The sequence below is a fragment of the Haplochromis burtoni genome, unplaced genomic scaffold (genome assembly GCF_018398535.1).
Source record: "Haplochromis burtoni strain Fernald_Lab_line unplaced genomic scaffold, NCSU_Asbu1 Contig_94, whole genome shotgun sequence".
NCBI classification, from domain to species: Eukaryota; Metazoa; Chordata; class Actinopteri; order Cichliformes; family Cichlidae; genus Haplochromis; species Haplochromis burtoni.
In genome coordinates, this window is record NW_024582455.1 from 1617804 (window position 1) to 1632343 (window position 14540).

Consider the following 14540-nt stretch of genomic DNA (forward strand, 5'->3'; position numbering starts at 1 on the left):
ATGAGGCAGACTGTATCTTACCACGTTACCTAGGTTACTCTGTGTGGTGTATTTGGTGTAAATATAGTGTTTCTGAGCTCTCCTGTAAAATCAGTTTCCTTCTAATTAATCTAAGTTCATTCATTTGCTATAATGAAATGCCTGCAGAGCCTGCGAGAAGTTGGAAAATGTTGAAAAGTAACAGCCTTTTTGGGGAAAACAGCATTCATTCTTATGCAGATTTATGCAGGTAGATGCTCCAAAAACAATCTACACCATATGGGGTAGACTGAGGCTGCAGGGCTAAAGCGATATTTTCCTGTGTGACAAGGGCAGCAGTGGAGAGAGAGAAACCCCAAGGCCCTGGAAGGATGCTGTCATCAGGATGAAGTTTAGGAGATCCATTACACTGAGGTGTGATACACTGTTATAGCAGAACACATAATAAAGAAACAATATTAGCATTGATTGAATTTGTAATCTTAATATTTAGATTCAGGTGTTTTTAGTCTCATTGGTACCGGCGTACAAAGTTAAGCCTCAAACATTTGCGACAGAAAGAGTCGTTGTAAAGATCTCACTTAATTCAAGAGTACCACAGTAACGATTTAGGAATCACAGCAACTCTGGTATGAAGTATACAAAGCGGTGTTGCCGAGGTAAGGTGATGGTGTGTAAAAGTCACCAAGACCCAACATCTGCAGACCCCCCCCCTGGCTTTAACGTCAGCAGAAGCGTCATGGCAGTGGTTTCTGAGCAGCTCCTGTAGGTGTGTAGTGTATGTGGTCCTATACTTTGTCCATGTAACATACATAACCACAGTGTAACCAACTCCTCTATGAAAGACTTAACAGAAGTGAAAATGATCAGCTTTGAAAAGGTAAAATTTATTGCAGGGGGTTGCACTGGTTCCTGTGACATTGTACAGATGTTAATGTTATTGTATCCACCCGAGTATTTTTAAACCCACAAATCAATTCATGATCACACAAGTTTACAATAAAACCAGATCTTCTCATGTCCCCCATGCCCCAAATTAACTTAGGTGTAGACTTTCTTTTGCATTTTTTACATTGCTTTTTTTTTTTTTAAACATCATTAAAAAAAATTAAACATGAGAGGAACATGAAAAACACGATAAATTACAAATTGAGGCATTTTAGAAGAGCCATGTGCCCAACTGCAGTCACCTATCAGGAAGTTAATTTTGTTAGTAGGAAAGTTATCAGCACAGCAGGTTTTGGCTTGAGGGAAATAACACAGCACCTAAAATAGCCCGCTTATCTTCACAGAAAAGATCATTTTTGATTAAACAAAATATCACATGTTCAATTGCTGGTTTGCATATTCGTCTGAGCCGCTGTGAAGTGCAATGGCGCCTGTTTTAGAGACATTAACCACAACGCACATGGGCACGCTATGTGCTACTGCAATACAGATAAATGAACAATAGGTTCTGTTGCAACATAAAATCTGCCAAGCCACAGAGAAAGTGATAAACAGTTTAGACTGAGTTAAAAAAAAATAAAAAAAAAAAAAGCTGGAAAAAAAAATGCAAATGACTGATATAAACAGATGTCAGAAAGTCCACCACAGCCTCGCTTCCAGGTAACCCCCCGATGCCACTTCAATCTGTGACATCACCACAGTAGCTTCATTTAATCAGGGAGCTTTTTATTGGTTACTCCTCAGCTTTGGGTTCTGGTGGCGCTGATGCAGAGCTCGCCTTGGCTGTCGCTCCTTTGTTTTCACTGGCCTTCTCTTTTGCATCCTGACTGTCGATCTTGGCATGCTCCTTCTTCACCAGCTCTTCCAGCTCTGCCTGGAGAGACGTAACAAACAAGAGCTTTAATGCAGCTGAGTCACTGAGATATGGAGCCCAAAGTGGTGGCAACAAGAAAAGCTACAAGACAAACAGCTCAAGCTTTTTTTTGTTTTGTACTGCGACACCTCTTCCATCAGGAAAACCACAACTTCACAATGATCTACAATAGGCTACCTTGACACTAGGATGTTTTTGCTGCTCAAACACAAACAAAATAAATAAGAGCAGTTAAAAATCTTTAGACACATTGATGATTTTGTTTAGGAAAAAAACAAAATAATCAACACGTTGTGGGCTGCATAATCGCACAAAAAATCTAAAGTTCAAAATTTAAATCCGATCAGCTCAGTAATGTTTATGGCCTCCACATGCATGTACACAACATTCTAAAGGCCTCATGAGATGGTGAATGACGTCCAACAGGGTCTCCCTGCTGCTGTTTGGCTGCTTCAGATGCACCGATATAGGATGTCCCAAAGGTTCTCAGTTGGATTCAGTTTTGGGGCATGTGAGGACCAGTTAATGCCATCAATGCCAGCATCATCTAAGAACAGCCTATGCACTCTGGCCACATGAGCACGGCTACTGTCCTACACCAGGAGGAACACAGGATCTTCGCTGGCATAATGAAACTTTCATCTCAGTACCTAACAGTAGTAAGCACTGTTGGCTAACACTGACTAAGGATATGCCTCCACAGAACATCATTGATCCTCTGCCAAGCTGGTCATATCACATATCATTCACCACAACATCTCCAGACTCTTTCATGCCTGTCACATGTGATCCGTCTGATCCTGCTCTCATCTGCAAGGAAAATGGGTCACCACTAATATAAGACTTCCCAGAGGTTCTCAGCTAGCAGGTCTGGAGTGACAGACCCACCACTTCCTCTCTTGCAAAGGTTAATCGAGCTGCATGGTGCTGCACTATCAGCAAAGGTCCCACTGAAGGACATGAGGCCCTCGTGCTACCCTAATGTAGTCTGATTCTGACAGTTGTGTTAAATATGTATGAGTATGCGCTCTTGTTCCTCCTCCCACAAAAAAGCAGACACTGACCCTCCTGCTAGGCCGGCTTCTACTGCCCTGTGCTGCGAGGCACAGCAAACATCTGTGTGACAGCACTTATGGCTGTGCCTATGAGCTGAACTATCTGTACAATCTGAATTGACTGCAGGCACTGTGTCATCCTAACAGCAGTGACAAGGACACCAGCAAAATGCAGAACTAGATCAAAAAAGTTAACAGCCAAAAAAAGAAAAAAGGTAAGAAATGGTCCACACGCAAAAAAATTTTTTTAGTGGTTGTCACCTCTACAGTACAACTGTTGTCACTCTCATTTGCACCAAAGCAGGTGAAATGGACTCACAGTGGTTTCTGCTTCCCAACCAGACAGACTGATACCCTGAAGTTAAAATGACTTTATGTTATATTTTGATGATCAAGTGTTCCCATCACTTTCTGAGCAGTGTTTACTTGTTTTAACCTTACACATGATAGGCCTAAAAACATAGCAAAAACATAACATAGGACAGCATCCTTGAAAGGGGACATGTAACTTACCTTCCATCCCAGAAGATCAGCTAGAGCCAAACATCCATCATCACAAGTACTAATGTGAGCTACATCTCTGGAGAGAGAGGCAAATAAATAGCAACGTGTTAGTGCAAAACAACTTTTTATTTTTTTTATTATGACAACACCAGCACCGCTTATCTTTTACACCATAAACTGAGCTGCAAATAAGGCAGCAATGGACACCTTACTGAAGAAAGCAGTTTAAAAATAACCATCATTTTAATTAATTTGCTTTTTGTTTGTTTTGGCACAAGATGCTAATAAATTAAACTCACTGCTTCCACTAGAGCTTTCTTGGTCATTTAAGGCAGCGGTCCCCAACCCCCGGGCCGGTACCAGTCTGTGAGGCGTTTAGTACCGGGCCGCAAGATTTGAGGCTCGGGTGTGAAATTTATGGTTTCAGGGTTTTTATTGTTAACCTGGTTTCCCTGTGTCTTTTCCCGTGTTGTAGTTGTGTGTCTTATTTTGAAAGAAATATTTACATGTTACCATAGCGACCAGAAAGCTAAGGGGCAGAGAGAAGGCTGTTAATCTCATGTTGTTGGCGGATTTTAGGAGGACGCTGCTAATAAAGTTACACAATTACACAGTGAATGCACGTTTATTATTATATTTACAAAATATCACAGTTTTTGTCTTGGTCGTGAAATCTTATTTTGTTGTATTTATCCGCAAAACCTTAGAGGCCGATCCGTGAAATTATTGTCTGACATTAAACCGGTCTGTGGCGCAAAAAAAGTTGGGGACCGCTGATTTAAAGGGAATCTGATAACTTTCGATGACTTTTGAGTTTCATAGAAACTTTTTAGCAAGTCAGATACTGAGCAACGTAGTTATAAATTAGTTCAATCATTAATGTAGTGAGTAGTATGAAAAAAAATGTAGTATATTCAAAGTATATACCAATTCCATTTGGGACAGAGATAAGTCTTTGGTGCCCTCTGGTTGTAAAATGGTGGCCTGCGTGATGTGTGTTCATTACTTTGTGCATCAGTCTGAACTTACAGCATACATTTCACATAAAAATAACTAAATCATAAAACAAAAAAACATTTTCCTGAGTATCTGTTAAACTGTATTTGACACATATATTGTGCAGCTTAATGTAAAGGTACAGCTACAGTACACTGCACTCATTAAGATCTTTTGTTTATATTAGTTTGTAGTAAACGGCAAATGCAGAGTAAAGCTATGGAGAGGAGTAGCTGTGTCTCATTATCACCTGTAAGCCTTGTCTGAGTCAAAGTCCATCCCTTCGCCGAAACCAAACAAACTCATCATGGGCTTAACCTGCACAGAGACGCACATCAACACAAGCCTGCACAAAGAATCCAAGAAAGAAGCAAAAGGAAGTGGTGAGTGCTTACCTGCCCTGATTTCTCCATGTTAATGAGCAGTCTGGGGCAATTTTTTGAAACCCTAAATGAAAAAGAAACACACAAAATAAAGTTTTCACCAGATGTACATGAAATTATAAAATGTGGTTGAGTGCAAACGCTCTCAAACAAACTCTCCTGCAGGTCTGTGGTCTACTACCAGACAATTACTGTGGCGATCTCTGTGCTCAGACAGGAATGTGAAAGTTGAACTGCAGTACCTGCTGACTAGACTCGCAAATGGTTGAACCTGAAGGGATGTCCCCATAACAATGAGAAGGTCGCAACGAGGAAAATCCTGAAAGGTTTACCAAAAAAAAAAACAAAAAAAAAAACCCAAAACAACATTTACTGTTACTAAGTAGCTGCATCACATTTCCTCAAAATATGCCAGAATGTTCACAAGCCGCTGGTGTCCACTCACCATCTTCATTGAAGTGAAGAATCGGGCAGGTAGGTTCTCTCCAAAGAAGACAATATCTGTGCAAGAAAAAGCAGAAGAGAGAGACTTTCTAAAACTCATGGTTGAAACTCCACATTACTAACATTTAAACAAATGAACATCTACTGACCTGGTTTAACCAAACTGCTGCACTTGTCACATTTGGGAATGTCGTCAGAAAAGATTTTCTCTACAAGACAGCAGGAGAAAGTTAAGATTCCAAGTGTGTCTTAATCAGACTAAAGCAACAATCCAAAGCAAAAAAACAAAAACACCACACCTTTCATCCACTCCAGGCTGTACTCTTTGCGGCAGCAGAAGCTGACACAGTGTGACTTGTAGAACGTCCCGTGAGCTTCGATTAGGTCGTCTCCTTCGAGCCCGGCTACTCGCTCCAGCGTGTCGATATTCTGAATGAACACAGGCGGGAATGTAAATGCAGCAATAGTGACTTCATTTGTGAAAAGCGAGTGTTCCTCCTACCTGTGTGTAGCAGCGTCTCAGGATGCCCTTGTCTTTCAACATCTTCATGAAATAGTGACAGATTGTTGGCTAAACACCCGCAAAGGTCCAACATGAGAGAATGAACACAGTGTGAGGCCATTTGTAGTTTTCTATATAACACATGTGACAAATAATCCGCAAGTGTGCGTGTTGTACCTTAAATTGTCCTGGGTAAAGCTCCCTTGCCAAGGCAAAGAATGGCTCTGGATGTTTCTGAAATACGAGACGGAGAAAAAGATAATTTTTTTTTCTAAAATAACAATTTCAAAAAAAGTTACAAGACAACTTTAGATGCGTTAAAGCCAAAGCCTTGAAGTTGACCTTTTATGTGTTTACTTACTTTATCCTGTTACAATGGTGCGTGTTCATACTAAACATGGCCAAAGCCATTCACAAGAAACATGGTTTAAAGGGAGGGCAAAGAAAGCTACAAGAGATATGTTTCAGATAGTGGATGATCTGAGGGGTTTATTTTAAACTGTGAATCACGGGAACCTACTCTAGGAGAGTCCAAGAATAAAACAAATTGAGCTGAAAATGAACATAAAAAAGTAGTTTTTTGACTGAAATATGAGTTATGGTTTAATGTGTTGAATTTGAGGCTGACAGTAATTAATATGTTGTTTTTTGTGTCAATATTAGCGAATACAAAGTTGTTTAAGAAGTGAGTAATAAATGGGCAAAGTTTTATAGCCACTATCTCCCCTCAAGCATGTCCAAAACAATCTCTCACAAACCTTAAAGTAATCTATCTGGAAAATAGCCTCTGGGTAAGGCAAGTTGTATTTTTGCAGGTTTGCATACAGGCCAGTTTCTGGAGAGCGAAAATCTGGGATTCCAGCAGCTGTAGAGAGAAATGATGTTCAGTTACTCATTAAGAATAATAATGATTATTATAATAATAGTAATTAATAAAAGAGGTGATCTTTAAGCAGTTTAAGTGCTTATTCTGTGATATAAAAGAGAGATACTCACATGTGGATATTCCTGCTCCAACCATGCAGATGATGTTTTTACCTGCATGAAAGCAGAGAAGCTTGCGGCTCAATCAATAATAACTGCATTGTGGAAACAGGCTCGTAAGCGGTAAATTGATCCACTCTGGTGGGGGGCAGAGTGAAGGCGGGCAAAGACTCACATTTGCCGCTGTTTATGTATCGTGCCACTCCATCCAGAGTCAGCTCATCCAGGACTTTCTCAGCTGAACTGAGGCCGAGCGCGCTGGAGAAGAGGTTGCGCATGAAATCCACTGATGGAAACACAGGGAAAATCAGATAAAGGCAGAAATCGATACATTCAGCCAAGTCAAGAGGCAGCTCCTAGTCTCATAAAACATGTCTCAGCACAGCCACTGCATTAGCAGGAAAATGCAGAGGACACTGACACTGTTTAGTCACAAGTAGTAAAGTATATCTTGGGATTTAGCTACTAAGAAGTACATTATACTGCTGGGTTGGCACAATGGTCAAACTAACAGCAGAAATATATACAACTGGGAACCAGTCCAATCACTGGATGTAAGCAGTAAAGTAAGAGTGAAAATGAAAATACAGAAGTTATAAATCCCGTGTCTATGTGTTCACGTACTGTCTGCGTCTCCTGCAGCCTCGTCTTCACTGCTGTCGTCGGATTGTTCCTGCATAGGAAACAATACTAAAATTTACAAGCATATCACATTTATCTACACTGCACTGAAATATTGCTGAACAGCTTTATCACCTCTTCCTTTCTCAGACACTGACAAATGAGGGTTTTGTTTGGATTATGTCAATCTGATGGACATTAACCACACCTCGCTGCTAGCATTCACTGCTTCACACACACTACTATTCTCACCTCTGGTTCGGGAGTGACCTCCTCCTCTTTTTCTGATTTAGGAAGTTCTACAAATGTAAAAATAAAACAGCACGTCAAACTCACCGCACAGTTTCACGTAAAACGAATGCACCTAGCTTTGAAGCTAGCTACACTAGCACGCAGAAACAGCGACACATTCTCGAAGTTTAACCGAAATTTAACTATCATACATCCGTCCTACCTGACGAATCAGACATTTATCCGTCTGCTGAGGATCTTACACCACAAGGGTTCTGATGACAATCGATTTAAATGCTGGATTTTAAGAAGTTATGAGAGGTATCTAACACACAGCTAGCTGTTCTGTTGTTGTCCGTCACAAACGCGGTCCGTGCTTATTCTTTTGTTCAGCTTCACAAGAAAAGTCTGTTCCTACCTTCAGTTTGGGACTTTCAATAAGACTATTTGACTCCAGATACTCCGAAACACTGCTCGGTGGTGTGGTTCCAACCAAAGCACCCACATCATGTGGCCAATGCTAATTTACAGTTTGATGTGTTTCACACAAGTTTCGACAGGTGGGTAGTGCTGTACCATGCTGCAAAGTTACGTATTGATGTAACACCAAGTAAAGACGCGGTCAGTATTGCCCATACCAATACCGATACTGAGACCTTTACTCCATAAAGCCAGCTTATGTAGCGGGAGCAGTGTGTTATGACTTGTGAGATGAATCATAATCAATTTCGAAATTCTGAACACATTTTAATGACCAATAAATCACTGTCATTTTTGCTTTCCACAATAATTAATGAACACAACAAAACACACCTTTCAACTTTTTATTTTGAAACTGGTTTTTTTTCTTCTTTTAATGTAAATGTGGCTGTCTTTAAGGTTCTATTGATCAACTTCTGTTGTTTAAATGTGCTATTAGCTATAAAAAAAAATGTTTAGTTTTTTTAATAATTAAAAAAATAAGATACCAAAGTCAAACATAAAGGCTCAGACATTTTTCAGAGTGCATTTTTGATGTTCTTCTTCTTCTTCTTCACTTCCAAAAATGCAGTGGACTACATACTGAACTTCGAGGACAGAAACAAAGTATCATCAATCCTGTCATGCTAGCATCTATCCAATGCCAATACCAGCATTGGTATATTTGGAAAGTTCTTAACTGCTGCTTCTTGGTTTTAACCCTAAAACAGCTTTAAAATTAATTTATATTATTATATAATTATGATATATTTTTGAATACAAAAATTGCCTCCAGGTAAATAATAATAATAATAATAATAATAATACATTTTGATATTTACTTACAGTCTATACCACAAAATACCTTTTCCCGCATTCCTTGGGTGATGTAATCATTTACAGTGTAATTTCTAGTTTCTCATCTCAGATCTCAGGCTGACAGATCACGTGCTCCTTTTTTCTTTCATATCAGATTTTGGTTTTTTGGTTTTTTTTTACTTAATTCACCGTGAGTGTGATGTCCACTGGAGAATTTGTTTGAAATATATATATATATATAAAAAATTATTATTCAAATTTTTAATGGTCACTGTTTGACTGGTCACTCCCATGGAAACACGAACAGACATCCCTTATCAGTGAATCTGATTTACTAACATACAATTTAAGGTCAGAAAACTGGCCATAAATGTGACAATTACTTTGCTCGCAAACTAAAACCTCAAACAATCCTCAGGGTAAGGAAGTTTCCACCCACAAATTACTAATTGAGGACCATTTCGACTTTCTCTTATTTATTTTCATGTCCCATGAAATAATTAGCTGCATTCATTCACACTTCATTCTACCATAGACGAATCATGTTCCACAAAATCCATTGGTTTACACTGAGCTCACCTACAAAGTGGACGACATTCAAATCCTCACAACCTGTGTGGATATTACAATAAACACAGCAGCCTTTTCTCCATTTATTTTGTTTTATAAATTAATTTGTTTTGGTGTTGCTTCACAAAATAGCATTTTCAATACATGGGAAAAAGTGGCCAGTAGGTGTCAGTAGAAGGCTGCGGGTGTCAGATTGGTTCAAAACCTCATTTTAATTCTGGCACAACTCCTTCCAGCGTTTCAGTCTCTCACAAAGCCTCGCTGTGCCCATCACTACAGCTGATCCCAATACTTGATATTATATTAAATATCACCAAAAATGCATGTAGTCAGTAAACTGTTACTTAACATTTGAAATTATTATACATTTTGTACTTTAATATAGCTTCCAGTACAAAATAAATGCTACCAAATGACTTGAGATGGTATATTTACATACAAAAGTAGCAGCAGTTTCTTCACCCACATTCACTCTTCTCTCATAGGTGTCTTCCTCAGTCCATTGACACTGCTGCAGAACAAGGCTCACACTGGATTATGGGCTTTAGTTTCCTCACATAAGCTCCTGCAGTGCAGATTACAAATACATACAGACACGCTGTGATGTGTGATGACATCGCTTGCGCTATCTTTAAAACATGTGACAAGAGTAAATGGTAAATGGCCTGTATTTGTACAGCGCTTTATTTAGTCCCTAAGGACTCCAAAGCGCTTTACACCACTGGTGATGGCAAGCTACATTGTAGCCACAGATGCCCTGGGGCACACTGACAGAGGCGAGGCTGCCGGACACTGGCGCCACCAGGCCCTCTGACCACCACCAGTAGGCAACGGGTGAAGTGTCTCGCCCAAGGACACAACGACCGAGACTGTCCGAGCCAGTGCTCAAACCGGCAACCTTCCAGTTACAAGACGAACTGCCAACTCAGAGTTGGCAGTAAAGCTAACAATAATTGTCACACTCTTTATTCTTTGTCAGTCTTTATTATATTTACACTTATATTTACATTCAGCAACAATGGAGACAGAAACGGTTTAGGTGGCATATAAATTTACATCACATATGTGTACATACCTATAAACTGATTCTGGTTTAAAGCAACCCAGTTTGTTGGGTTTGTGATTGTTTAATCACATTTGACTTCATAAACTATAAGTCTGATATTGAGGTCAATGTGACAACCATGGTGACAATGTTGGCCCGAACAACAGATCTGCAACCATCTGGCAACCAGTTATGAGAGAAAAATTTGCATTCCCTGACCAGTTGCAAATGGTTGCTGGAGGTTGATGGCAGACACTGAGAAAAATGATTTCCAAAATCCCAGTCATGCAGGCCTAAAGACCAGTCAGTGACCCCCGGCAACCACCTGTTTCTAAGGAAAAATGAGTATTCTGGGATTTGTGAACTACTGCATAAGTCAGATATATTGGCTCTGCTAATTTTTTCTCGCTGTTGTATCTGCTGCCCTTCTCCATGCTGCATTTCTCTGATGTCTCACAGGCTGTATCGAGTGAGATGGCACATGAACAGACAGAAGAGATTGCCCGTTTCCTCTCTGATTTCATCCCAATCCACATGCTACCTCTGTCTTTGCATTTGCTCCTCTTCTTCTTCTTCCACCTTCCTCAGATTGTGGTCGTAGCCATTAGCTGTGATCTGGCACAGTGGTAGCATTTCCTCCAGCAGGATGATGACCAGGCCAGGATTTGAAATCCCAGGTAGGGATGAGACATTCAGATGCTTCAGTCCCCTGCAGCAGGCAGAGACAGTAAAAGAAATAAAGAAGTACTTATTATAACGACTATCACTGGTGATATTAACTAGTATTTTGATGCATTTTGGCTCATTTACTTGAGATTCCTGAGCGCAGCCAGGCCGCCTGTGGTGATGCGTGGACAATGTGAGATGTCTAGCTCCTCCAGAGAGTCCTGAAACAAATGGAGCCTGGCCAGGAACCAGTCGTCCACTTCAGGACAGCCTTTTAATTTTAGAGTCCGCAAAGATCGCTGCCTCTCTGTGGTGACATAAATCAGATCAGAAACTAGACTTGCTAGCTGAATATTAAAGAAATTAATTATCAGCAAGTGAAAAAATTAAGTTTGAACTCAGTACCCAGATTTTCCAGTCCTGTGTAGTTGATGATGGTATAGCTCATGTCTGCTTCTTCTATAGGCGTGTTTTTGTGATTTAAGAAGTCCCAGCTGAATTTGCCCCTCTGGTTTGTACGAAACCACTCAGACTGGCCGACATACCTGAGAATCATGGATCACAGCAGCACAAAGCATCACAAAGACATCACAAAGACAAGAGCTTAACTCAAACACTTCACACACACACGTATACATACATATACACACACACACATATATATATATATACACATCCCCGAAACAGCAATAGCAAGAGAAAAGAAAAAACTAAAAAGTTAAAAAGTATCCAACTCTAGTGCTTTTGTCATGAGACTCATCTGCTCATCATCTTTATTCTTCAGCACAGCCTGAACTCTCTTGGTCAAGCTTTCTTCAGGAATAGTGCCCCAGGCTTCTTAAAAGTTCTTCTTTCGATGTTTTGCATTTTGTTCTGTTCTTTGTCTCACTGATCTGCTTAACTAATGTTGAGGTCTGGGCTCTGGAGAGGCCAATCCATAACACTATCAGTGTTTCACTGTGAGTTTTTACTGCATTGCCAGTGTTTTGGGATCATTCTTATGCTGAAAAATGAAGCTGTTGCCAATCAGACACTTTCAACATGGTATTGCATGTTGAATCAAAATCTGATGCAGCCAATCAGCTTTGACCCAACACCACTGGGAATGCAGCCACAAACCATGACAGAGCATCCACCATGTTTTACTGTTGGCTGTAGACACTCACTGTGATCCCCATCTCACAGTGAAGATGTTTGTGTTCAATAATTTGAACCACAAATTTCAAATTTGGATTAATTGCTCCATAAGAGCCATTACCAATGATATTCAAGCCAGCTGAGTAATTTGGCATATCTGAACCTTTTCTCTTTTTCTCCCTTCAATAAACTGTTTCTGTGCAAGAAATGTTTGCAACACGGCTCAAATTTCATCCTGGAACTATTTTTCAAGATTTCAAGAAAAAACTGACCATTATTAAACCTGAAAATGTTTGGTGGACAGTTATTAAATATGTAAACAATCCTTCTATAGCTACAGTGCAGGCACAAGGGAACAAGGCACTTACCTAAATCCTCCCTTCAGACTCAAGATGTAATACGCTGATGCTATGTCTGGCCCATAAAACCTTTGTGTGTAGCTATAGTAGCTGGAAGAAAGTAAAAGTAGCAGAAAAGTCAGTGATTTACACCAAACAACAGAGAGCAGCAGGAGCAGGAACAGGTGCATCATCATGTTACAAAGTCCCAAAATGAGTCCTACACATTTTTCTTTTGAAGCTGGCTCCTTTTTGCCTGATACCTCCACCTGAGGAGCATCTCTACATCATAGAAACGCTGGGTGAGGAACAGGAGGAGTCTCCTGTGCAGGTGAGGAGGAGATGCTGAGCTGGTGCTCCACTGTCGCCTAGCAACAACGAGGAGAACTGATCGCTGGCAACATCTGTGTAGATACTGTGCACAGAGACAGGAAATGGGATGGAGGATATGAACAGTGACTACTGTCAGGTTAAACCTAAGTAGAGAATCAATGACAGCACATGTCTGTTAACAGTGTGGTTTTTGTTTTCCATTCAGACACGGAGATTTTGCCATAATTACGTATAAATCTTATAGTTAGGTTATGTAAAAACGTGTCTCACACAAATTCAACCACAGGTCTTTTCTAACATTAACTAACGTTACTCTTATCGTATTTATATGGTTCAGCTACCTTGCAAAATCCTAACAACACCATGCGCTTTAAGCTTGCCGGGCCTGCCTTACGTACAACATGTAATTTAGTCAGCTTAATGCAGTAATAAGTCGAAATTTGAAGGGTAACTTACTGTCAAGGGGGCCGACATGTTGACGCCGCTTTACAGAAAGTCGGAAAGGACAAACCGCACGCTTCCGCTTCTTGCTGGTGTCAGTTTGTTGTTGTTTTTCGTGTTCACCGCAAGGTGTCGCTCAATCCACGTGTCTAGTCCAGATTAGAAGCTCCTGAGCGGAGTTCTTCCCTCATAAAGTCCAGACGGACTCACAACTAGGCAAATCGTGAGGCAGTGAGAAAAAAACATGGTCTAACAAGCATTCAATGTCTCTGATTACCAAATGTATATACACGACACTGTTATGAAAAGAGTACAATTTCAGTTTTATTTATATAGCGCTAAATAACAACAGCCTTAAGGCACTTTGTACTGCAAGGCCCCACAAAAATACAGAGAAAACCCCAACAGTTTAGACTGACCCCCTGTGAGCAAGCACTTGGCAACAGTGGAAAGGAAAAACTCTCTTTTAACAGGAAGAAACCACCAACAGAACCAGGCTCAGGGAGGGGTAGCCATCTGCTGAGACCGGTTGGGGGTGAGTTGAGAGAAGCCGGACAAAGAGAAGCTGTGGAAGAGATCCAGAGCTTAATAATAACTAATGATTAAACAATTGCTGTTTCAGCATGTTGTGAGTGAAAAAGAAACACTCAGGGCGTCATGGAAAATCCCCAGCAACCTAGGCTTCAGGGTCACATGAGCCAGCCCTAACTAACTATCTGCTTTATCAAAAAGGAACATTTTAAGCTCAACGAAAGTCACATTTGGAAGTGTTTTTGCCAGTGTGCTAACTCATTTTAAAGCACTGCTGTCTTATCTTCTTGTTATTAAGAATGATTCCTTCAAAATCGTTTTAAAACACCAGGAGCGTATAATTGAATTTGCATATGCACACTAAGCAGGTTACTGTCCCCCCATCCTGACATCAGAAAGAGCTGTCAACACGTTACACTCTTACGTTTATAACCAGGCAAACACAAAAGAGTGCAGAAGAGTATGATGCTTATATGTGCAGTGAACTAAATATTCAAGAATAACACACGCATTATTAGCGGGGATAGTGTTAATCCTGTTCCATCTTCACTCTGCTTTTCATGCAAGAACACAGCTGATGTGATGCTGCAATTCAAATTGATTGTGTTTCTGCATCATTAAACACAACCTTTAAATCACTGCAGACTAAGGCTCTCAAAAAATAGTCCAAATTCAATTAT

At 40.3% G+C, this 14540-nt stretch overlaps 2 protein-coding genes across 4 annotated transcripts; both read right to left on the minus strand.

Annotated features, from left to right (window-relative positions):
• Positions 1-845: 845 nt before the first annotated feature.
• Positions 846-8121, minus strand: sirt2 (sirtuin 2 (silent mating type information regulation 2, homolog) 2 (S. cerevisiae)). 2 transcript variants are annotated; one of them, XM_005926589.3, is made up of 16 exons: positions 7940-8121; positions 7543-7589; positions 7294-7342; positions 6845-6955; positions 6682-6723; positions 6444-6550; positions 5863-5919; positions 5686-5754; positions 5483-5612; positions 5333-5392; positions 5185-5240; positions 4982-5058; positions 4752-4803; positions 4607-4674; positions 3370-3436; positions 846-1801 (listed from the first exon to the last, which is right to left on the minus strand). In XM_005926589.3, coding segments are annotated over exons 3-16 (1038 nt in total). In that variant the 5' UTR covers positions 7295-7342; positions 7543-7589; positions 7940-8121; the 3' UTR covers positions 846-1660. The 2 variants fall into 2 exon arrangements, with proteins under 2 accessions (XP_005926651.1, XP_005926650.1); XM_005926588.3 differs by lacking the exon at positions 7940-8121 and adding an exon at positions 7745-7910.
• A 2147-nt stretch (positions 8122-10268) lies between these two features.
• Positions 10269-13431, minus strand: dmac2 (distal membrane arm assembly component 2). Of its 2 annotated transcripts, none has more exons than XM_042222757.1 (6): positions 13230-13333; positions 12780-12970; positions 12586-12666; positions 11486-11625; positions 11225-11387; positions 10269-11123 (listed from the first exon to the last, which is right to left on the minus strand). In XM_042222757.1, exons 1-6 carry the CDS (start codon positions 13251-13253, stop codon positions 10952-10954), a joined length of 771 nt encoding a protein of 256 aa, XP_042078691.1. In that variant the 5' UTR covers positions 13254-13333; the 3' UTR covers positions 10269-10951. The 2 variants fall into 2 exon arrangements, with proteins under 2 accessions (XP_042078691.1, XP_005926649.1); XM_005926587.3 differs by lacking the exon at positions 13230-13333 and adding an exon at positions 13345-13431 and having other exon boundaries at positions 10271-11123.
• Between the last annotated feature and the right edge of the window lie 1109 nt (positions 13432-14540).

What these genes read in the sequence shown, in the direction of transcription:
- sirt2 (XM_005926588.3), bottom strand. An exon ending in AGGTCACTCCCGAACCAGAG is followed by an intron (nt 7,343 to 7,542) that starts GTGAGAATAGTA and finishes TTTCCTATGCAG; the next exon opens with GAACAATCCGACGACAGCAG. An exon ending in TGAGACGCTGCTACACACAG is followed by an intron (nt 5,613 to 5,685) that starts GTAGGAGGAACA and finishes GTGTTCATTCAG; the next exon opens with AATATCGACACGCTGGAGCG.
- dmac2 (XM_042222757.1), bottom strand. Translation starts at nt 13,253, where the DNA reads ATGGTGTTGTTAGGATTTTGCAAG. An exon ending in TGTTGTTAGGATTTTGCAAG is followed by an intron (nt 12,971 to 13,229) that starts GTAGCTGAACCA and finishes CTCTGTGCACAG; the next exon opens with TATCTACACAGATGTTGCCA. An exon ending in CAGCTTCAAAAGAAAAATGT is followed by an intron (nt 12,667 to 12,779) that starts GTAGGACTCATT and finishes ACTTTCTTCCAG; the next exon opens with CTACTATAGCTACACACAAA.